General features: G+C 42.7%; 2 protein-coding genes across 2 annotated transcripts; one reads left to right on the plus strand and one right to left on the minus strand.

Annotated features, from left to right (window-relative positions):
- Positions 1 to 229: 229 nt before the first annotated feature.
- LOC309888427 (uncharacterized protein) lies at positions 230 to 691 on the minus strand (the record flags this gene model as incomplete). The annotated part of the gene is made up of 1 exon (XM_082780749.1): positions 230 to 691. The coding sequence occupies one exon, from the start codon at positions 689 to 691 to the stop codon at positions 230 to 232; it is 462 nt and encodes a 153-aa protein (XP_082636875.1).
- Positions 692 to 8,277: 7,586 nt separating this feature from the next.
- On the plus strand, positions 8,278 to 8,601 carry LOC309888468 (claw keratin-like; the record flags this gene model as incomplete). The annotated part of the gene is made up of 1 exon (XM_082780790.1): positions 8,278 to 8,601. The coding sequence occupies one exon, from the start codon at positions 8,278 to 8,280 to the stop codon at positions 8,599 to 8,601; it is 324 nt and encodes a 107-aa protein (XP_082636916.1).
- Between the last annotated feature and the right edge of the window lie 14,575 nt (positions 8,602 to 23,176).

Consider the following 23,176-nt stretch of genomic DNA (forward strand, 5'->3'; position numbering starts at 1 on the left):
TACAGTCAATAGCTGAGCCAGCTGTAGATATGAAGCTATGAGACCTTTAAATCTAATGCAGAGGATACTGTGGAAAGGGCTGACTGTTAGGGTTTCAGGCTGCCCACAACCCCAGTGACTGCAGCAAGAGATGTGAGTTGCACCTTTGGAAGCTGTGCCTGTAAACTCAGCTTCAGATGTGCATCTTGCTCTCCATCACCTGGTTGTTCTGTGGGTGCCTCTCTGGAGCTTAGCTTTGCCCACAGTGGTAGTGGTAGCTGTCGGACCACTGGTACGAGGAGCAAGGATATGAGCTCTGTTGGCCCATGTGAATGGGATTGCCTATCTGGGGGCATTCTGTAATGCCCAGCTGTCTGCACTGAGGCACAAAGAGATGCTGCCCGCTCTGCACATGGGGCTGGGGGAACACCACGCTGCATGGCTCAGGAGACCTGGTGCTACAGGAGGAGGAGGAAGAGTGGCCTTGCACAATGTGCTTCTCGACACAGCTTGATGTGCATGGCACGGAGCACTTGGGGCTGCTCTGCATCATCTTCCTCGCGGCGCACAGCTTAGCATCCATGGAGGCGCATGATGTGCATGGCATGGATTTCACCACAGGAGGGCTGTGGCACTGTGTGAACACGGGGGTGGCACACTTCAATCCACTGGGGACGAAGCACTGCTGCTTGTATTGGTACCAGTAAGACATTGTCCCAGGGTGGAGATGAAGCTAAAAAACAAAGCAGAGAACAAAGGTAAATTAATTCCCTGCAGATCACTGCTTGTATCAGAGCTGCCTTTCCGTTGTTTGAATGTGCTGCTCTCAGCCCTCATCTCTGGAGCAGAAACTACATAGCCTTGCATTTAAATAACAATTTTTTAAATGCCTTCAAATCTCAGGTGAAGTAGGTAGCTATTATCCTGAGAAGGGGAGCTTGAGGCTTAGCTGCAAAGTGACCTGCATTCTTCAGCTGCTGAAGCAATGGCATACCTAGGGCTAGTGCTGAGGTTCTCATCTCTTGTGGTAAAGGCTATTTGCTTTCCAGATGCTTCAAATGAAACCAGAATCACTTTCTGCTAGCATTAGGTAAAGTAAAAAGCATTGCCTTTACACTAATTTGAATTGCAAAACAAGATTATCTCTGTACTAGACAGGGTAATGTGGCAGGAGCTCTATTTTTAGATGCCTACTGTTCATAGGGGACAAAGCAACTTTTGAAAATCTGGCTCAAGCTACTAGTGTCCTAGATAAGTAAAAAGTCTAATGTAACTCTCTTCATCTCAGGATTAGCTGCATGGTTGCTTCGCCAGCTATGCTGCACTCTCTTGGTCTTTCTCTCCTGAATTTGCTCCAGTAGAAGCAAGGGCTGCAAGAATCTTGGAGGTCTGCTCAGGGCTGTACCCTGCATCAGCCTGCGGTGCTCCCTGCACTGCTGGCAAAGAGACACCTGGGGGCAGGAGGCTGCAGAGTCTGTGCTGGCTGCTGGAGGAGGCACTGCCCAGCTGGGGGACATCAGAGCTGCCTATCACACTTGGAAGACATGAGGTGTCTGTCCAAAGATGTGACCAAGCATGGAGAAGTGCTGAGGCCTTGGATTTCCTAATTAGAATTTAAAATCTGACTGCAAATCAGCTTTGCTCAGCACTAGCAAATGGCACTTGGGCGTCTGGATGTTGCAAGTTGGTGGCAGCTGCTTTTGCAGATAGGCAGCACTGCTCTGAGAACAAAGTTCAGAAGGGTCAGGTCCCATCAACACAACTTGTTTACAGAGGAGTCAACTCACACCTAGCTACAGAGACAGAAGAAAGGCTAGAGGTCAGCATTTTCTAGCTGTGTTTTGAAAGTGAGTAATCCCAGCTCTTTTACAAGAAAAAGAAGAACAAAACCACCAGAAACTCCAGAAAAATAAGTCTATAAAAGGTTCCAAAAGATACAATAGCCAAGCTTTTCTTCAGTTCTTCTATATAAAAAAGTTAGTCTGTGGTATTGTAGAAACCATCTACATCAGACTGATTACTATGGTAGAGATCAGCTGCCCACAGAAAGTTACTCAAGCTACTGAAATAAGGAGAAAGGTCTCTAATATAGGAGGATAAAAATTCTGAATTATAAATTTAAAGTAGATTAAAGATAAAGATACCTGAATTGCCAGATCAAAGTGGAAACATCACATCAAATTGAGTTAGGTTCTATAAATCTTGGGCTTAATTTTGAATGCCTGTACCTATGCCAACAAATATAAATGAGCAAAGAGAAACTTTTCAAAAGAAACAATCCACTTACTTTTCATCAGATTATTTCTGTAGGATTCAAGTATGAGTTAAAAGCATCAACAGAAGGACATTTAGGTAGCTAGGAAGAGAAACAGACAAATAACTTACCGAGCTCAGAGAGGAGAGTAAGAACTGGATTGAAAGCTCAGAGATGTGTGGGTTTTATATGGTCTTTTAGACTGCCTGGAAAACCTGAGCGATGGTATATCAAATCTTAATACAATAGAAAATGTGTTCATGTACAGCTTTTTCATTGGCTGCAATTATTTTACTCATATGTGATTATTAGTATAGTCTGATCCCCAAATAGCATGAAATGTACCTCACACCCTGCTGGATTCTTTCAATTTTAAATCTTTATAGGATAAGTAAGGGATAAATGAGGCTGAGAAATGTACCCAAAGCCTGGCACTCAGCTACTTGTATATCTGATCTAATGCCCTTCAAAGCTACCGAGTGAATCCCAGATTTTATGAGGCTTTGCACCTGGTTGCTCTTTCCAGCTGGAAACAAGGCCAGTGGCAGGTGTGTATGCGCAAGTCAGTGCTGCCTTCACGGGTGTGTAAACCTCGCAGGGCTGCAGCCAGGGCTCATACTGTGACAAATCAAGATCTGCTTGGAAACTGGCACAGCTAAACTTCCAAAAAATAACTTTGTCAAGGATTTAAGCTCTTTTTGGAGGCAGTGCTTCACATGGGCAGATGTGTTCCAACAAGTAGCCTGTGGTTTGATCAGACTCATTAGCAATTGTGTTTGGGACATCCCATTAGGTTCCTCAGGTGAGAAACAAGGAGTATCAGGTGGAACTAACCATGGCAAGGGAGGAGTGTTTCTAATCACCCCCATTTGGCTTACCCTGGCCACCCCAACAGCTGCTGGCTTGCACCTGGACCTTTGCTGTGCCCATGTGGATGCTACCTGTCCATGTGCATCATGCTTGCTCGTCAGAAGGGGAGCTGCTTCCTGCATGCAATGTAATTAGTAGCCTTGGATGTCCTGACACACATCCTTTAAATTGATGCCTGTGTTCATTATAGTGGAGTCCAGCTTGAAGACCTTTGTTCATGTAAAACTTTAATGAGTGGTTGTGGGGAGTTCCAAGAGGTCCTGTTATGAAGATGCCATTTCATGGTCTCTGTCTGTGCTATTCTAGTTTTATGTGTGGGTAAATGTGGGCCTGCACAGGTGGGGGACCTGGAAGGGCCTTAATTTATCAATATACACACTGTACCTCGGCTTTGTTATAGGCTCTGATACAGGTCATGCCATGAGCCATGATTACAATTCTGTCAAAATGCACTATTCTTGCCATTTTTTTCCTTTTTGCAGCCCAGAGTATCTCCTTAGTATCACCAGCTGATTTTAATGTCTTAGTGTAATGACTTTATACAACTGTAAAACACACCAATTTGTACAATGTGAAGGGGAATGCAGTCATAACCCCAAACTGGTTCTTGTTGCAGCCCCTTGTTTTGGGATGCAGGCACTAAGGCCAGTGCTTCATCTTGATGTGACAAACAGTAGCCAATACTCTCTGTTCCAGGGGAAAAAATATCTTGCCCAGTGGGCATGCAGATAATGCTGTGTCAATTTAGCCAAGTTTAGCTAAGGCCTTTGTTAGCAGTACCATCCCTGTGTTTCCCTCAGTGTAGCACCAGAACGTAGCAGATAATGATGGTTCTTCACCTCTCATTGTGTATCTCCGAACAGCATGGAGAGCCTCAGTTGCTGGGTAGTAACACTTGGCAATGGAAAAATGAGTATTTCTCCAGTTCTCACCTTTCCTGGTGAAATTATGGCTTGTTACTTAAATGTTAATGTATGAACTATCACACGGAGAAATGAGAAGTTTCAAGACCAGTCCATAATGGATTGAGAGCCCCTTGCAGTGGTGTGCTGCATACAAAGGGTATTTCTGTGGGAAAAGCCCATGTCCCATATGCCAGAAGTAGTTATGAGCCCTTTTTTGTGATGCTGAGCCCAAGTTTTGGCTTTTCTTTGGATCATACTGCATCTGTAGTTGACATCTATAACATTCAAAGCACCTAATGGAAGGCTAAGTTATGGGAGAGTGTTATTCCTTGTAGAATAATTTAGTGCTGCTGGGTGGTTTGAGGCTGGGCCAGTGGTAAGTGATAGGTTTGGGTAAGTCCATAGGGCAACAGTTCTGAAGCTGTTGGTAGCTATGTAGCAGGGTAGGCATCCTGGCTGTCTTGGGATGCTTGCAGCACGTTCATGTTCTTGCTTGGAAAACGGGCATCAAGCTTGCATGGTTTGCCATTGAGAAGTAAAACACCTCTGTACGTTTACTCATGGGATATCTAAAGCCTTCTTTATCAAGCTTTTTTTTTTTTTTTTTTTTTTTTCTTTGAGGGGAAAAAAGCAACAGTAAATGCAAAGTAACTTTTAATGTAAAGGAAAAGTAGAGAGCACAAGAGCTGTCTGAAGTAAAGTAAATTAAGAAAAACATGCTTCCAGGATTTCAGGAGGTTTTATCTAAAAATTTCAGATTATTTATTCTATGCTTTCATGTGTAAAATGGGTTTGGCTCCCCCTGCAACTACTGTCTCTTCACAGCATTTTAAGTGTTTCTAACTTCAAGACAAAGTGGGAAAAACCTCAGTAGTTTCTCCTGTCTAGTTTCTTTGCCATGAAGTTAAATTTGCTCAGCCTCTTACATTAGTCATTAGTTGGAGTTTGTTGGTTATAAAGCAGTTGTGCTGATCACATATACCTCGTTTGAGGAGAAAAAATTGAGAGAAATTAATAGATCTGAGCTTTGGATGGCTTTTATATAGTCAGCCTCACAGAGAAAACACCTTTTTGGGCATGAAGTTCTTACTAGCCTGAGCCAACGTGTAATTGATGCAATTATTTCTAAGGTTTCTGCCTCACCTACTGTGGTGTGTGCACTAAACCACAAATGTTTCTGGAGTTTTGAACTTCATACATGTTTGTAGTGTTTCCTTAATCTCTGGGATGGATTTGACTCACGAAGCCAGCTTTTTGTATGGTATAACCAAATGTGTGTGTTCAGAGGGTTCTTGCTCTTGTGGTGAACTCTACCTAGGTCTTTAAAGCTAGCGTTGGAGTTGCCTCCACCAGGTTTGTGGGGTGAAGGAGAATTGGTGTTGATGCTTCATTTGTAGGGCTGCTCTGTGGGAAGCAGGAATCAACTAAAACACCATCTTTGTGTTCAATCACGAGGATTAGTTTGAGATCAGCTGTGGAGAAAACACCAATGAGACCACATCTCTGAAACTTAGTCTGAGGTTTCTAAAAGGGTTTTAAACATCTTTCCTGCATACCCTTACAGGTAGATGGCTAAAATCTTTTTGAAGAGTCCTAATGTTTCATCTAAATCCTGAATAACTCCATGTTCTGTTAACACTTTGAGTGCTTGATGGCTTGTCTGTATCATAAGTATTTTCTCTCTCTCTCTTTTTTTTTTTTTTTCTTGACACGAGGATGACAATTTTTATATTTATTTTGTATTTTTACTTTTTTTAGGTGCTAAAATTTGATTCCTAAATTTGCTTAAACTGGTAAATTGAGCAAGAGCACGTGCTGTTTTGTTGCATTTCCTTCTGGACACAGCTTAGGTGGTGAGATTTGGCTATGGTTCAGCAGTTGACTCATTGCTTTTATTTCTTTGTCCTCTGTGGTGGTGCCTGAGCTGGGAGTTGTAATACTCTTGTTAAACATCTGTATGACAACATCACTTGTGTAGAACATTAATGAGCTTTTATGATGTGCTTTAAGAATGCTTTCAGAGAGTATCTGCGTGCCTACTCTTAGTGTTGTTAGCCTCTGTGTTCAGATACATGGATTTAGCAGTGATAATAACTGTAAGCAGTCCTTAGCAGAAAAGGAAACTAGTTCCAGCAGTGTGGCTTCGTCTTACTTCAGATTAATGATCTAGATTTTGTTCAATGCAATATTAATAGTACATTTTTAAAATAAGACAACACTTGCTTTTATCTTCAACTGGCTAACTTGAAAATAATGATTAGGCTTTGAATTCCACCCTTTTTTAGGAATTACATTAAGGTTAAATTGCTATCTGATTTAAGCTGAGATAGGCTTATGTTGCAATTCACATAGTTACACTCAATTATAGAAAATGCAGAGTTAATTTTCCAAAGGAATGATAAATGTTTCAGTGTCGCCAAGGATGATACGATGATAAATCTCAACATGCAATTAAACTAGAAGAGCGTCCATGCCACTTCCTATCGTGTGAAAAACTTGATAGGGATTTCTACTCATAGTAACATATGGGGTTTAGTATTCTTTCGGAATCATTTTTCTGCCAATCTGATATATGAGGTTCCCTCTTCGTTGAAAGACAGAAATTATTCTGCAGTGTTACCGTGTCCATCTCTAACTCCCCCAGTAGAAGCCTTTTCCTTGTGAGAAGAGCATGCTGCTGTTGAGAAGGGGAAGGCTTTGAGTCGAGCTTTACTATAACAAAGCATCCCCTACAAATCTTCTTTACTGCTGCAAAAACAGCAAATTCTTTGACTTCGAGCAAAGTGTAAATCAGAATGGACAAGTTGCCATCCTCCATGGCCCACAGGGGATGGTAGAGAACATCTCTATGGCACAAGCCATTTCCATCCTTGGCATCTGTTGCTGACACTGCTACAGAGTGTTAGTGAACCTCCTCCTCGGCGTCCAATCGTAATACTGCTGTGTGTTTAATGCCGATGATAACTTCTGGCAGTTGCAATTCACCAGCAATTGGGATTCCAACATAAACCTTCTACTCGTTGTTCTAGATGTGCAACATATATTATTATAATGGATTTAGGTGCCCTTTTATTGAACAAATGACTTGTTTAAAAAAATGACCCAACAATGTCTTGCAAGAGCCACACCCAATCTGTTGCCTTTTTGTCTCATTTTCTTAATCATGTCATGATTTATAGTTTCAGAATATGGGATACAATTTCATATAAGATATAGCCTTACTTTTTCTCCCCCTTTTTTTTTCAAAGCTTGCTGGTTTAAAGACACACATGCTTGGTGTCTAATTGGAAGAGCAGCACTGACTTATTTGGATATATTACTCTAAAATTAATTCTGAAGGTTTCCACAGAATGCCAGGGCCTTGACTAGACCCCATATTAGCCCAATTTCATCACAGAATTGTGAACCGGGCTACCCCTAGGCCAAGAACCCAGCATATCCCTCACTTTTGCAATTCCTCCCGGGCTGGGTCTGTACATTTTCTTCCAAGTAAATGGCTGTTTTCTGCTTGTCCAGGGATGAGTCCATTCATGGAGGAGACATGAGTATGAACCATATAAACCTCTTGGTTTTTCTGTAATATACAGAATATCCCCTCTATGTAAAGTTTTGAAATAGATGAAGGCAGTGAAGTACAAGTTGTGTGTGGGGGGGTGGTGGCAGTGGTGGTGGTGGAAGGACGCTAATAATTAGAGCGATTTATTAAAAACAATTGACGTTCATTAACAAAGTTAAGTCTTGAAAGAAACGCGTTTAGTAATTGATTGGGATGCTTTGCACGTAGGTGACTCAGATGCTTTGGGCAGTCTAAGAGTATAAAAACACTCAGCATCAGATCTTGCCCGATCATTTTTCTTATTTCTCTCGTGAAGTAGGTAAGCTTGATTTGAATTCCTCTTTCTAAAGAAAGTTTTGCTTGTTTTAAGTGAGGGTAAATCCTATGCAAATATTCTATTGTATCAAACCAAAGTTTTCTTGATGTAACTATATCACTTTGTGACTGTTTAGCTCTTGGCTTTGGTACATGTAGGTCTTCCAATACTGTCTGCGTGATGATCTCCAATTAGTTTTTCATTAAATCTCATTTCCAGTTATTGTGTTCAATATAAGATTTATAGATGGCGTTTTCTAAGAACCCAGCTATGAAATTCTGCCTTTCCCTCTAGCCTGTTGGTAACTTTCCATTTTAATGTTTGATTGTGGAACTTGTAAGATTTGTTGCCTTATTCTCATCATATTCCCTTGCACTTCAGATTAACGATCCCCCACATGACGCACTCCCTAAGCCCGTGCACCGATGGCAGTCCCTCGCTGTGTGGGGTGGCTGTGCCACAGCCCATTGCTGACAGCTGCAACGAGCCCTGTGTTGTGCAGTGTCCTGACTCAAGGGTGGTCATCTACCCTCCACCTGTGGTTGTGACCTTCCCTGGACCCATCCTCAGCACCTTCCCGCAGCAAAGCGTCGTGGGATCTGCAGGAGCCCCTGAAGTTGGAAGTGGCTTTAGTGGTGCCCCTGCTCCAGGGGGCTCGCAAGTGTATGGTGGTGCCCGGTGGGCACGGGGGTACCCGGTTGGAAGCTGCAGACCATGCTAAACCTAGTCAGAGGAGCTGCTGGAAGTGGAATGTCCAGGCGAGGATGAGCAGGATGTAGATACCTGTCTGAGCTCCAAGGCTGAGCATTTGGAGCTGCCATTAAGTGCATCCATAAATGTTTAGATCTTCTGAAGAAAAAGAATCCATTTACATCCTTCTCGTATTACCCTTTCTGTTGTTGTTGTAGTTTTGTGGGTTTTTTTTGCGTTTTTTTTTTTTGTTTGTTTTTTTTTTTTTGTTTTTGTTTTTGTTTTTTCCTAATGCCTTCCATTTTCTCTAAGTACTCTCTTCTCAAAGCTGTGGACTACATTTGTAATGCAGTAGGAGGTGAAGGGATTGGGCTGCCATCCATTTTAGATTGCTCTGTAGGTTCTTTCTGTGGCTAATGAGGTATAAAAAAGGGTCTTGGAGTGAGCCAGCCCATGCTCTGTGCTTTACGTGTGTCTCTGCAATAGGGAAACAACATCATCTATTACATGAATCACCTTACATCAAATCACAGGTTACAGGCAATTTGTAATCTGTACCATATAATTCTGCCTCTGTATGATCTGCTTCTTTCTTATTAAACATGACCTTGCAATATGTTATTGGCCTCTGCGTGTGTGTGCATGTCTGTTCCTCTGCTCCTAATTCAGGTGCCTTTGTCCTGCTGCCCCAAGCTGATCCTATCGACCTACTTCAGGACAGTGATGGTCAGGAGAGATCTGGCAGTGGGTTGTGTACACCTCCCTTCTATAGCAACTCCTCTGCTACAGCTGTCCATTAATGAAACCACTGTGCACATCCTTCCTTCTGTTCCCAGTTCTGCAAAGCTCCTTCCTCAGTATTAGTTTCTTGTTGGGTCTTCTCTTCCTGGTGTCATCAGCTTCACCTCCCTGTCTTGACATAACAGAATGCCTTGGTGCAGAGGTGCAAGGAGAATTGGTATTTGGGAGAGGGAACTGGAGCTGAAAGTTCAGCTTCTGGTTTTACTGCTTTGCTCAGTGCCTTCTGACAGTGTAGCCTTCTTGTAGGCATGTAGAAATGGATGGTGGAATTAATTCATGGAATTTTGAATTTCCTCAAGAATTTGTAGATAATAAACATTTCAATGTTTTCATGTTGCTGTATGTTTTTGAAATGTTATGTAGCTATTAATAGTTAAAGGAATGGTATAAACCAGCACTGCAAAATGTGAGAATGCTAGATTACTTCAGAGTAGCTGCTCTATGGAGAACTCTCCCTGTGTAAGGAAAACAAAGTGGACAGGCATTGTAATAGCATGTAATTGACTGTTGGTGAGCCTTGGATGAGATGATTAAACCAAGTTCTCACCAACCACATAAATCCTTCCCTACAAAAGAAATCCCCCAAACCTCAAAAGCCAGATGAAGGAATCTTTATTATTATGCTAATGGTGTATTTGGAAATGAACTCCGGTTTATTATTGAGGCCTCTAAATTTGCCCTTTCTGTTTAATAAGTTGAGACTTGCAGTTACCACAACACACCAAGTTGTCAGTAAAAGTGGGAAGCTTTGCCAGCGAATTTCTGTGGAAATATTTATAGTGCACCATCTATTCATTTAGATATAAAAGATACTCGTGAAATGCTCTGAGGCTTTCAGAGGAATGAAGATATTAAGTATCTCAAGATACTGGTGTTTTTTTAAGGCAATGGAAACATTTTTAACATCTCTTATCTCATAATGAAATAATGAACCTTAGAATATTCATCAAAATATAGTGAGTTTTGAAGTACTTCTTGTTTCTCTTGCTGTTTTTGATGAAGCCAGTGTTCCTATCCCATGGGCCACTTTCCATTTCTTATTATACTACAAGAAATATTTTGAAAAAGTTCTAAACCAGCTCATATATAGGTCCAATTTCTCATTTGAGGTTAAGTTTACTCTTTACAAGTGATTCTGACTTTGGCAGTGAATCTTTGTGCTAGAGGCATATGTCCTGCAGCATGCCTCATGTGGGTTGTTCACAAGGTGCATTTAAATTGGTAATTTCCCACTTGCATGCAGTAAATACATCCTGCTTCAGACTGGCATTCAGGACTTTAAATAAAATTATAGGAGTTAGTTTTCTGTTAACTAAATTAGCCATCTATCATCTGTGATCTCAGGCAGGCACAAAGTTCCTCTAATCATCCAACTTTTCTTATGCCTTAGGGCATAACACCCTATAAACTAGGGAAAAAATGCTCTTTACCCACCACTCTGAACAGGTGTAAGCTCAGAGCTGTTGGGGACCTTAGGGCTGATCCATGGGAAGTGAGCATCAGTGCTGTTGTCTGATGGGGCCAAGCGACAGTCTGCACTCTAGTTCTGTGATCTGGGGCTTCTGGGGTCACACTGATGTTCTGGATGGGTGGGTGATAAAGCTGTCTGGTCATTGTAAAGGCAGGGAGCCCCTGCACTGGGGATGCAGTCCACGGAGGTGGAGTTGTACTGGAGCTCAGGGAACTTCAAGGCAAAAACTGAAGCTGAGGTGGTGCCCAGGAGGCTCCAAGCAGAGCGATGGAGGGAAGTGGATATAGGTGACCCTGTGAAGGGCCTGGGGAAGCTGGGGTCCATGGAGCAATCACAGCCCTCAGGTGGTTCCAATTCCCTGGGCACTGGGTGAGGATCACACCCTCTGTCAGAAGCAGTAGCACTGCCAGTAGCAACCTGAATGGGGTGTGGGGAAGGGAAGAAACAGGTATATATTGCTGTATTGGCAAGCATAGAGAGGCACCTGATGTTATGGCATGAGCTGAGGATTTCACTCAATTCTTTGGCTTTCCATCTTTTATCCTGCATTGCCTCTTCCTGTGCATCTGTGTGCTTAAGCACTTCCACAGTGTGCATGCAGGTGGGAAAAGCCTTGTGTGCCTGAGGGCATTCAAGGGAGGTAAGCTGTATTTATTGTGGTGGGAGACTCGAACCTTTCTTAATGTTTTCCCTGGGGAACCCAGCCCTTTCTGCTGCTGACAGCAGCTAGCAGAAGGATTATAAAAGGCGTCTTAATGGTTTTGCCAGTTGCAAAGGGTTGTACTGATTTGCTGCCCATGTGTCCTGCTAGGAGCTTAGGGTGGAGGCTGCTATCCTTACTGTTTTGCCAGGGTGTCCTGATCTGACTCTGTCTTGCTCAAACTGGGGCAAAAAGAGGTGAGCTCGGAACAAGGCAGCAGGTCAGGCCAGTCTTTTGGCTGAGGCTGCTCCTTCCCAGGCAAGAAACTGGATCTGTGAGGTTTGTCCTCTGCTCTGGCTCAGTTCGAGGTCAAATGCTTTATGTGAAAGCATCAACAAGGATATAAAGAAATGGGCTTTGGACTGGAGGAATAACATTTGCAACACAGGGACTACTCTGCTAACTGTAATTGTTTCTAAGCCTATGAAAATGTTTCCCCAGTCTGTTCCACCAGTTAGTTTCTTACTTTTCACTTAGCTATGTCAGCTGAGAAGATGTTCCTGTGGCTGTCATAAGAAAAGGGGTAGCCATGTAGGGTATCTCTCAAAAATCAGCCCAGAGGTGCCCCTTCAAAGTCGCTTCTACAACAAGATTTTTGACTCCTGGTGATGTCTTTGATGTATAACTGGGCTTGCATGGGATCCATGCAGTTATGTCTAGGCTACGCTTGTTAAACCACCTTGTTTCATGCCAGATTATAATCTTTAATATTATAAACCTAAATCAAGACTACTCAGTGTTCCAAGGTGACACAGTACAGGCTGACAGGAACTGCTTGAATAACCTGGCTGTGCAGTTTGCAAAGGAGATGATCTCTCCAGCTGATGGTAATGGCTCAGTTGCCCTCAGTCTTTTCTGTTAGGTGTCTTTTTCCAAGCTTAAGAAGCATTGCTGTCTTTCCTTGGCAGACCACCTGATTTTAGCTTCCACTCAATCTTTCTTTTTGGAAATTATTTTTCAAACATAGAACTTGGCTTGCTCCAGGTGTATGTGCGTGGTAGTGCAGACAGTCAGCAGATGCCCTTTTCTGGAGGAGTGTTGCGTAAACCCAGGGTCATAGGTTAATTAAAATAAGGTAGAACTTCGTCCTACTTTGGGAGACAAGTTGGGGCTGGAGCATTTTTGAAGGACATGTGTTGTCCTCTAACATCTGGAGTTTAGACCTCCCTCTTACAGTATGTTTGGATGGAGTGGCACTGCTGCTGGTGCATTTACAGTGGCATGTCAACAAAGACAAAAGGAGAAGAGGAGACAGCTGATAATATTATGCAGTCATTTTAATGGAGAAACAGAGCAAGTAGTTACAGAAAGAAAAAGTTTGCAGTTTTACAAAAGGGTCTTCAGCAAGCATTATGTGTCTGATGCCAGATGGTGCTCTCTCCTCGTGGAAATGGTGGAGTTTGGCAGTCTGGACAAGGTTCTTGCTCACAGTTGCTCATAAGTCCTGTTCACTGCTGTATAGAGCACAGCATGGATATATAACAGGAGCTTCTCTACATATTGTCTTTTGGAGAAGTTTATTGTAAAGCAAAGAGGAGTTTCTGGCAGTTGAAGAAATCTGCTTCCCATTGACACAGGACTGTTCCTATTACTATGGCACTACAAAATAACTGAGAATTAATTTAAAAGTCAATTTTTCCATCAGCATGATGTAAAAGTGCCTCAATACTTGCTGTAATTCAAGTTGCCCTTTAGAGTAATAGCGGAAGAAATTCTTAAAGATATGAGAGGGTTACATATGGGGTAGTCCTAATGAAGCCTGGCACCCACACGCCTCACTGAACCCAGCCAGAGGTGTGGGGACCCAGCATTTCTCAGCACTGTGACCTTAGTCATGAATCTGTCTCCTGCATTTAATTTCTCGGTTTATCTTTCTGCTGGTTCAGCATAGATAGCAGCTTCAATAGCTGTATCTGTTGCCAAATTGAGAAAAGAAGGGGTAGCCATACCCAAAATTGAGGAAGTCCCCATTCCCATAGTAGCCCCCGTAAACATTCAAGCCTCTGCTGCCGTACAGGTTCCCAAAGCTTCTGTAGCCATATGGGCTCCCATATCGGTACTGGTCCCGGTAGAAGCCATATGGGCTTCCGAATCGGTAGCCATTCAGGCTCCCAAAGCTGTACTGGTCTTCGTAGCCGAATGGCGAGTAGTACCCATCATAGTAGAAGTCCCTGTTGAAAGTCATTGTTGGCTGATGTGGGTAAACCTGAAACACAGACCAGGGAGTAGGGTGAGCACGTTAGCTGCCAGCAGCAGGAGGGAAGGCTCAGAGCCCAGGTGGAGCAAAGGAAATGTGCTGGCACTGACCATGCTCCTTCCTGTGGGTTTTACATCCTCTTAGCTGCCTTGTTTATCTATCTAATCCTCTGAATCCTCCCATACTTTTTTCTCCTTGTCCTCATCTTTTGATATTGGCTGACAATACTCAGAAAATATTCTTTTTACCAATTGAGAGCTGACCTTTCCTCCAAAGTTAATGAAATGTGAATAAAACAAAGAAAAATATGTCACTTCGGGTAGTGATGCTGATTCACATCAGACTGACAACACATTTCATGCATCCCCCAATCTGGAGAGCCATGGGGTGCTCAACCCAGCATAAACTCAAAGAACACAATGAAATGGAGGAATTTCTTTGATGGATGTCAAAGTAATAAATGTTTCATAATTGCTTATCTAAGGATTTGAATTCCCCACTCCTAAGGAAAATAATCTAGAGTTGGAAATTACTTATCGCTTCAAAATTAAGTTTTCTCCTTACGTTCTGCAGTGCTTTAACGCCTGCTATTAAATAAACACAGGAAGAGCAAAACAAGTTCCAGTGAAGGAATTGCATTCAAAACAAGAAAAAGAAACTGCTTACAGACTATCCATGTATACATGTGCATATATGCGGTGTTATGTACATGTACACAGCACAGCCTTTTAAATATGTCCACACACACATGTATAAATATTTTTATCGAGACATGCATACGGATGTATATACACGCAAATATATATATATGTATCAAAAAGTATAGAGTAGAGTCAGCATGGACTTACCCAGTTCACTGAGGAGAGGAACTCAGGAGAAGCGAATAAAACTTCGGAGTTCTGGGTCTGTATATATACCTTTCTAAACTCAGGTGTTAGTTATACAATGGATCTAGTTGCGTGCATTATTCCTTCAACTGATGTAATCGGAGTCAGTGATTTTCATATTTTCAAAGTTTGATGCGATGACACACATGTCATACCTTCAGAATTTCTTTCATCTTAAAACAAGAAGAAATGGTCTCAGCACATTTCTAGTAAAATTGCATGGAATTCTTTGTAGTTGGATGGATGGGATGTTTAGACCATTACTGGTTGCGCAATCTGCTTGTAGGTACACCGTTTACTTGGCTTTTGCATCTATGGTGCAACACAGAGGGGAGAAAAGGAATATATTTGTTTTGGTGTGTTGAGAAGTAGTGTTTCAGTGCTAGGTTATAGGTTGGACTATTTGATCCTAGAGGTCTTTTCCAACCTAAATGGTTCTGTGATTCTGTTCAGCAGCATTGTGACCTGTACTTAGTGCCTGATGATATTCGTGGGGTTCTTCTCTTGCCAGCGGCTTTGGTTTTGTCTCAAGCTCCACAACACTGATTTTGAAGAAATTTCTCTGCTTCTGCTTTAAGAGTGTTCCCAAGTATTTCCTCCTGCTTTGAAAAATATATACATATATATTTATTATTATCTTTTATTTTTTTTAGCTTTCTACTTTCATAAAACATAGTGCATCACCTTGTTAGGACTTGGGAACAAGAGACCTTGATGTACATTGTAAGTGACCATATTATTAAAACTGGGGGTGTCTTTTGGTGACAAACTATTAATATTTAAATACTGCAACACTTTGCAAATTGAAAACATTAATGAGTGTTTATGAAGTGCTTTGGTATTCAGAATTCTGAGGAAGCCTCAGCATCCTGCTTGCTCATTATTATCCTTATTTTATATTCAAATTAATGTCAGAAATTAGGTGAAGGTCATACAAGGAGTTCTGTAGCAATCTCCAGTATTCTTCACTATTGTACTATATTTGACATGTGAGGTTGATTCTTTGCTAAGAAAATATTAACATCCAACCTTGGAAAACAATATTTAGCACACCTCTCCAAATCCTTATCATTTATTATTTTCGAGGCCAAGTTCATACTTGTTTTCTCCACTTTATTCTGATGACCTCAGGGTCATGTCCTCTAATGAATTAAAGTGCAAACGATGCCGCAGTCGTATTTTTGCTGAAAACATTTTTTCTGCTCACGCAGCAGCATGACTTTTATTCACCATGGACATTTTGGAGGAATGCAATTAAGATTTATTTGTAGTTTGTGCTGGTCCTGTTTGCTGCAGTTGTTAAGTAGCTTAATAGAAAATTCCTAAATAAATGTTTGCACTTCCTTTAAGCAGGAAGCCCCTGCCGTAGCACAACAGAATTTCTGATGAACAATATTTCCAAATGTAGGAATATTTTACTTTTTTACTGAAATTTTCTCTCTCTCCAATGGCTTTGGGAACTTACAAATGCCTTTATATAATATATAAATAAACTTCAGTTTTGACAGTGGAGACAATAAAATGGTATCAGGAATGTAGTTGGCCCAGAACATTTTAAGATGAAAGAAACCTGTAATATATGTGACATATGGGAGGTTGAGAACACACTAATAATCCCAAACAATGAGGAAAATTATATTAATTGAAGATATGACGTGTACAGGCAAATTTGTTTTCCAACCAATAAGGCTACAAACTCTTTGAATATGCAGGGCGTCTTAGATAAGCCAGGAGGGCAAAGAAACAGTATAAAAAGAGCTCAGAGCTTCAGGCTCTCCATCAGCTCTCTTGCCTTCCTTCTCCTGGTGAACTCGGTAAGCCTCTTCTCAATTCGATCTCTTCGTAAGGCTTAGAGATTTTGGTCTGCTAGTTTGTTGGGATTGCAGCTCCTCTGAAGTGTAAGATTTCTCCGTGCCTCGTACCTGTGCCTACTGCTGTGCAGGAGATGGCAGGCTCAGAACTTTAGAGCTGGGGCTGAAACTCTCCTGGTCCCGTTGGTACTTGGAATACTTCAGCTCCTGGTTATCAGGCAGCTCTGTGGAGAACTTAAGAGACTTACGGAAGGATTTCCCCGCTGCGGCCCTCACTGGGTTCCTCCATAATTCTCCTATTTTATTCAGAGAGAGGTCTTCTGGTCTGTTTAGCAGGACTAGAAATCAAACCGATGTTCCGATGTGTCAATGTATTTGTAGTTTCTTGGTTTTGCTGTTAGCTTTTGCAGATCCCAATCCAAAATCTGTGCATTACTGCAACAAGACTTGGAGCTGTTGTGGTTTACTTAAAGCTCTCTTGAAGACAGTCTTGAAGGATTTGGGAATGTAGAGCTTTATGCAAAGCTGATCTCCTAAAAGAAATTGGGGATTGATTACTCCTTACCTTATTGACTAAGAAAAATCCTGAAACAAGCAACAGGGAAGTTTTGAGCTGTAACAGGTCTATTTCCCAGCTGGTAAGCAAGAAAGAAAATTAAATGTTTTAAAAAGAACGGAAAAATGAGAAAGCTAATGACTGTAGGTGGGTGAAGATGAGAAAATGGAAATGGGAGAAGGGATGTAATAAGGAACCAACATTTAGCTTCTGTCTTCAGTGAAGAAGGCTTTGGACTCTGAGGCTGTTACTGCCTGGAAGTGTTTCTCACTTTGGCTTTCCTTCCTGCTGCTGCATTTCAGGTTTGCCTCCATCGCAGAAAGATGACTTTCTTCCAAGGCCAGTGCGAGGATGACTGCTATTCTCCCTGCGGTTACGGGGGCCTGTATGGCTACCGGGGCTACGACTGTGGAAGCCCTTGCGGCTACCGGGGCTATGGGAGCCTCTATGGCTACCGGGGCCTCTATGGCTTTGGGGACCGCTATGGCTTTGGTGGGCTGTACGGTTCCCGGGGCTTCTATGGCTATGGGGATGGCTATGGCTATGGGGGTCTGTATGGCGGCTATAGGGGCATCTATGGCTATGGGGACTGCTATGGCTACCCAGGCTTATACAGCAGCCGCTACGGCTACCCCTTCAGTTCGCGATACGGCCAAAGATACGGCTACGGGAGCTGCTACCCCTGCTAAACCCAGCGGGAACATCCCTGAAGTGAGGATCAACCCCGGCCTGGCAAGCATGGACTGACGGTGAATCTCAGTGGCGGTGTTTCCTGATGCAGAGAGCCCCAGCGCCAGCAGCCACCTCTCTGCAGGGGCTTTGAGTGCTCTGCACCACTGCCCAAGTGCTTAAAATGTTTCTTTTTTCCTGCTTTGTGTCTGCTTGCTCTTTTATGTCCCATAGTCTCCTCTTGATCCACTGTTGGATTAAAAAACTTGCTTCTCATCAATGTTATGGTTCTATGTAAACTCTAGAAATGCTGGTGCAATATCTGGCTTTTACGTTTGTTGCAGTGATATATTCTGAATGAATGGTATAGGAAGGGTGTTATGTGTCTTTGGGAATGTAGCCTTTCTGTTCTGTATACCTTTAAAAGTGTATCTGCCTTTCGTATTAAAAGTTATGCTTCATCAGTACTGTACTTATGGTTTTATTTTTCACTTCAATTTCTTAAATATCTTGAAATCAAGAGCATCACAGGTGGGGTGTCTGAAAGTTGTTGTTAACTTCATGCACTCCTGGATTTTTTTCTCAGAACCTTGCCCTCCTCAAACTGGGAAACATGGCCATTTGCTACTGCAAGAAACTTCAGCTGTATCTCTGATGTATTTCTCAACTCCAGGCTCTTGCTTTATGCACTCCAAAGAAATGATTCATTTAAAATGCTTGGGTGCTGCAGAGAAGGCAAATCAGGTCCTAGACTGCATCTGCAGGGGCATTTCTAACAGGCAGATGTGATCATCCCACTTTAATCAGTGCTTGTCAGGAACACCTGGAGCCTTGTGTCCATTTCTGGTCCCATGATTCAAAAAAGACAAGGACAGACTGGAAAGGGTCCAAAGGAGATGATCAAAGGTCTGGAGAACCTGCCTGGTGAGGAAAGACTGGTGTAGTTTGGTCTGGAGAAAAGCAGGCTCGGGGGGACCTCATCACAGTGTTCTGGTATCTAAAGTGTGGCTAAAGAAGATGTAGGTGCTGTCTTCACAAGGCCAAATGTGGAAGAGACGAGGGAAAATGTGTTACAAGCTGCATCAGGAGAGGTTTTGTCTCCTCGATACAAGAAACTTTTTACAATAAGGTCGATCAGTCACTGGAGCAACCTACCCAAGGATGTGGCAGAGTGTCCACCACTAGGGAGTTCAGTATGGGATTGACGAGGGTGCTGAAGGGCCCCATCTGGGCTCCCCTTCCCCAAGGGAGAGGGGAGGTTGGGGCTGGTGATCTCTCAAGGTCCCTTCCAACCTGGCCTGTTCTGATACTGAAGACATCATAGGCAATTGCAAATGCATGTACTTGCTGGCAATCCTGTTTTTAATTTTGGAATAAGCTCATGTTCTATCTGTTTGGTCTTCCCCAGTGGACAGGGAGGGAGAATTTGCCCTTGCAAAGTAAATACATTGTTAGAAGTGGATCTCCAGCGGCCAGCACCTCCAAGGTGAGGCAGCAGGGCATATGTGTCCGTCAGGTCAGGGGAGTAGGTTCAGAGCCTGTGTTTTGTAAGGAAGCTGGGTCACTGCTGATTTTTCCTAATATTTTTTTCCAAGTGAATTTTATGGGCAGAGGGCTGACTTAAGTGAGAGACTGTGGCTGTGTGGGAGGACAATGATGGCGTTTTCTCACCGCTTCCCTGGCCAGGGGCAGCTGGCAGCTAAGAGCTGCCAAAACGCCCTGGGGACATTGAGTGTTGTTTCATGTGTATTGTTTTTTTATGAAAAGCTGCCTTTTTTTTTTTTTTTTTTTTCCACCTTTCATTCTCAGTCTTCTAGTTTTCAGCCCCTGGATTTATTGAATTGTTATTGTAATTGCACCCAGGGAAATGGATTTTTTCTACCCAATGTGGAAGATTGAGGCAATGTTTTAGGTTTTCAAGGCCACCATCAAGACAGTGAAAGCCACCACTTCTTCCTTGACACTTTTCCTATTGAATTTAATATAAGATTTATTTATAGATATATAAAGTTCCACTGGCTGCTGCAGCAATTTGTCTGTTAGATGGTAATCTGATTGGAAATTGTGATTCTGAAAGAATATTTGAATATGGTTTGTGGGAATAGGAGTATTATACTCACTTGAACTTTCTTTTATGTATACTCTACAGAGGTCTGGGACTAACTCTTCTATTTTAAAACATTATAATAAAGACCATCACAGCCTTATTATGCTGAAATATTTTAACCTTACATCTGTAATAGTTTCAATTAATAAGAGAAAGGGAGAAATTTGTGGGATTTCTCAGATTTCTGAGGGGCAGAGAGAGGAAAATGGTTCATTTACTTGGGCCAACTTCAATGAACGTGAAGGGATATAAAGTGCTCTGCACAAGAGGCAGGACCCCTCCCCCCCTCAGAATGCCACTGCTCTATTGAATCTCATGAATGTCTATTCATGTAATCAAGGGACAGGCAAAAGAAGACTGGAACTTTGATTTTTTTTTTTATACAGAAAAATTTTAATGCAATAAGAAAAGAAGTTGACACAGATACAGAAAGATTATAGTTTTGGCATGCTGAAAAGAGCTAGAGTAGATGAGTCACTACACTATGCTATACAGAACATTCCTTTTTGTGAAAGCTGTGTTGCTCGTTCTTAAGGTACTTGTAAATCCAGATCAAAGGAGGCACAGCCGTCATGTTTCTCCATTACGCAGTACTGCAGCACCTTACTGGAAGTAGTTATTGAAAATGCAGATGACACAAGAGCTAATTTTCACTGATGCAGGAGTTCTTTAACACTGCTCCGGCGACTGGAAGAAGCTTCAAATGAACTGCAGATCATTCTTATTGCTGCCAAAAGGGTCTAAATGCGGGAGACTATCTAGAGTAAGCTTGTAGCTGAGAAACACTGGAAGAAGGAGACAGAAAGTATAGCAAAAAATAGAAATGCTGAGAAATTCTAGAGAGCAGCCAAGCTCTCCATTCTTGGTAGCTTCAGCTGCAGTTGCAGGTGCTCAGCACTCCTGAAAACGTCGCCTCTGAGATGATCCATCAGTCTGTGCTTGCCGGGTCGGGGTAGATCCTCACTGTGGGTTCCCACTGGGTTTATCAGGTCTAGCAGCACCCGTAGCTGTAGTTACAGCAGGATGGGTAGTAGTAGCGGGTGCAGCAGCTCCGGTAGCTGCAGGGGCTGTAGCAGGAGCTGTAGCAGGGACTGCAGCAGTAGCTGTAGCAAGGGCTGCAGCAGTAGCTGTAGCAGGGGCTGCAGCACCTGTAGGCCCGGTAGGAGGTACTGACAGACCTGTAGCAGGGGGAGCAGCACACGTAGTAGCAGGACATCTTGGGGGTGGTGGAGGGAGGTAAACCTGAAAGACAGCACCAGGTAAAGGGTAGGCTCAGTGTGCAAGGAGCAGCACGGGTAGTGGCTGGGTGAGGTGGGGGATTTGGAGGGGTACTGAGCAAATGGCTCAGTCTTGGGATATTCTTCTGACATCTGTTTTTATCCAGCCAATTGCTGTACTCCCCCCTTACTATGTTCAATGCTGAGACACAACTTCTTTATATTCTCTTCTTAAAAATGAACCTGATACCTTGTATTTTTGGACTTTGGCTACAGGAGATTCAGTTTGCCAACCATATGTGTGGGAGCGCTTGCTGTCCAAGCTCCTAGGATGGGCAAGCTGAGGTTAACCCTGACAGCTAGACTAACTGCAGCTCAGGACACACACCTGTAGGTGTTCTAATGTCTAATGAAAATCCCACACAGCATTTTAAAAAGTTATTAGATGCATTCATTCACTGCACACCAAGTTCAGTGTACAGAAGCCAGAGAACCACAGACTGGTTGAGGTAGGAAGGGACCTCTGGGTCCCTCTGGTGCAAGCCCTGCTCAAGCAGGGCTACCCATAATAGGGGGTCCAGGGCCACAGATGGACCTGGTACCAGTGCTGTTCCTGGGCACATTTCCTAGGACTACATAATCTCCTTGTCTGGCTTTAATCTTAGCATGTAAACTACTCCTTTTTCTGTCCTACATCACTTCAAACACCTTTCAATGTCAGCTGTAGCAAGGATACTGAAAATACTCTGCTGCACAGTGAGGTGCTAAGGTTTAATTCCTCTACTGCTGCATGTCAGAGCTGCTCTGGTGACTTCAGAGAGAACAAAGCAATTCCCATGTCCAGCCTGCATTTCTTATTGCAACATCTTTCCATAAAATAGCTGTTTCTATGTTGCAATACACAATTCTGTCCATTATCCAACATTTCATATGGAGTGTCACCAAGTCAAAAAAAAAAGAAAATTTCTTCAGCTGTTTAAATGGAATAGAGTAAAGCTGTTGTTTTCTAGTATGTAAACATAAAACTATTACTAGGCTTCACATCTCACTAGTGTTATCTGAGTTCCTTGCCTGAATGTTGGCTCATCAATGCCCCCCTTTTTTACTCTAACAGCTTAAAAAGTACAGGATAAAATACTTGTACCAATATCAGAGAATGATAGTAAAGGAGTTATTTCTAAGTTAAAGGAGTCTCTAAGAGAATGGGATCTGCACTTACCAAGTTCACCGAGGAGGCTAAACCAAGAGGAGTGGTGTGAGGAGCAAGGGGGTTGTGAGTGCTTTTATACAGTTTCTTGGACCCGTGGAAATAGGTGCGATTCTCTGCATGCTTCCATTCCCTGGTAGTCATGAAACACATTTCGGAAGTACATCAACAGTACAATTGCTATAATTGTTTTCCTCTGCATTTAGGACACTTTTCAAATTCCTCGGATAACACATTGTGATTACTACCTGTGAGATTCTTTCATCTTAAAGCTTTCCAGGATAAATGGGTTTCTGGGAATTCTCAAAAAGGAGGGCTGGGAATGAAACTGGAGGATCTGTGAATGAAACTATAGGTTCTGCTGAACAGTACCAGTTACACTGCACGTGGAACTGGGGAGCACACAGACTTTCTTTTTGCATTATAGCCCTGCAAGGGAGGCAGATAGTGCATATTGTAAGGTGACTTAAAACACCTGAGGTGGAAAGAGGCATTATAGAATGTGCTTAGGGCTTTTACCAAGCATTTTGATTCATTTCCGTCTCAATTAATGACAGGCGTTCCATTGATTCCTTTAGGTTCTTCTACTGTCTATAATTTGGCATACACACTATGAGACGGACAGGCCAGGGCACAGGATCGATTAAATTAGCATCTGAGCAATGTGTCTAAGGTTTAATGCCTTTTTCTGGGGGTCTGTTTTCTCTCATTTCTGGATAAAATTCTTAGAAAACCTTGCTCAAATCAATGTCTTGTGATTTTACAGTTGTGTCAGGGCAAGTTTTACTGCAGGACCTTGTAGTGCAGAACAAATCTGGGTTTTCTGCTGGCCTTTCATAGGGAATGCAATAGTGAAAAGGGGAAGAGCAGTCTTAGGAAGGCCGTGGAAGCCTGGAGGATGGGGACTGTGCTTTCCTGACTGTTTTCCAGCAGCAAGGTCCTGCCACATGCCTGGCTTCCACCAAGTTTCAGCTGAATGAAAA

This window comes from Aythya marila (genome assembly GCF_965140915.1).
Source record: "Aythya marila genome assembly, chromosome: 29".
NCBI classification, from domain to species: Eukaryota; Metazoa; Chordata; class Aves; order Anseriformes; family Anatidae; genus Aythya; species Aythya marila.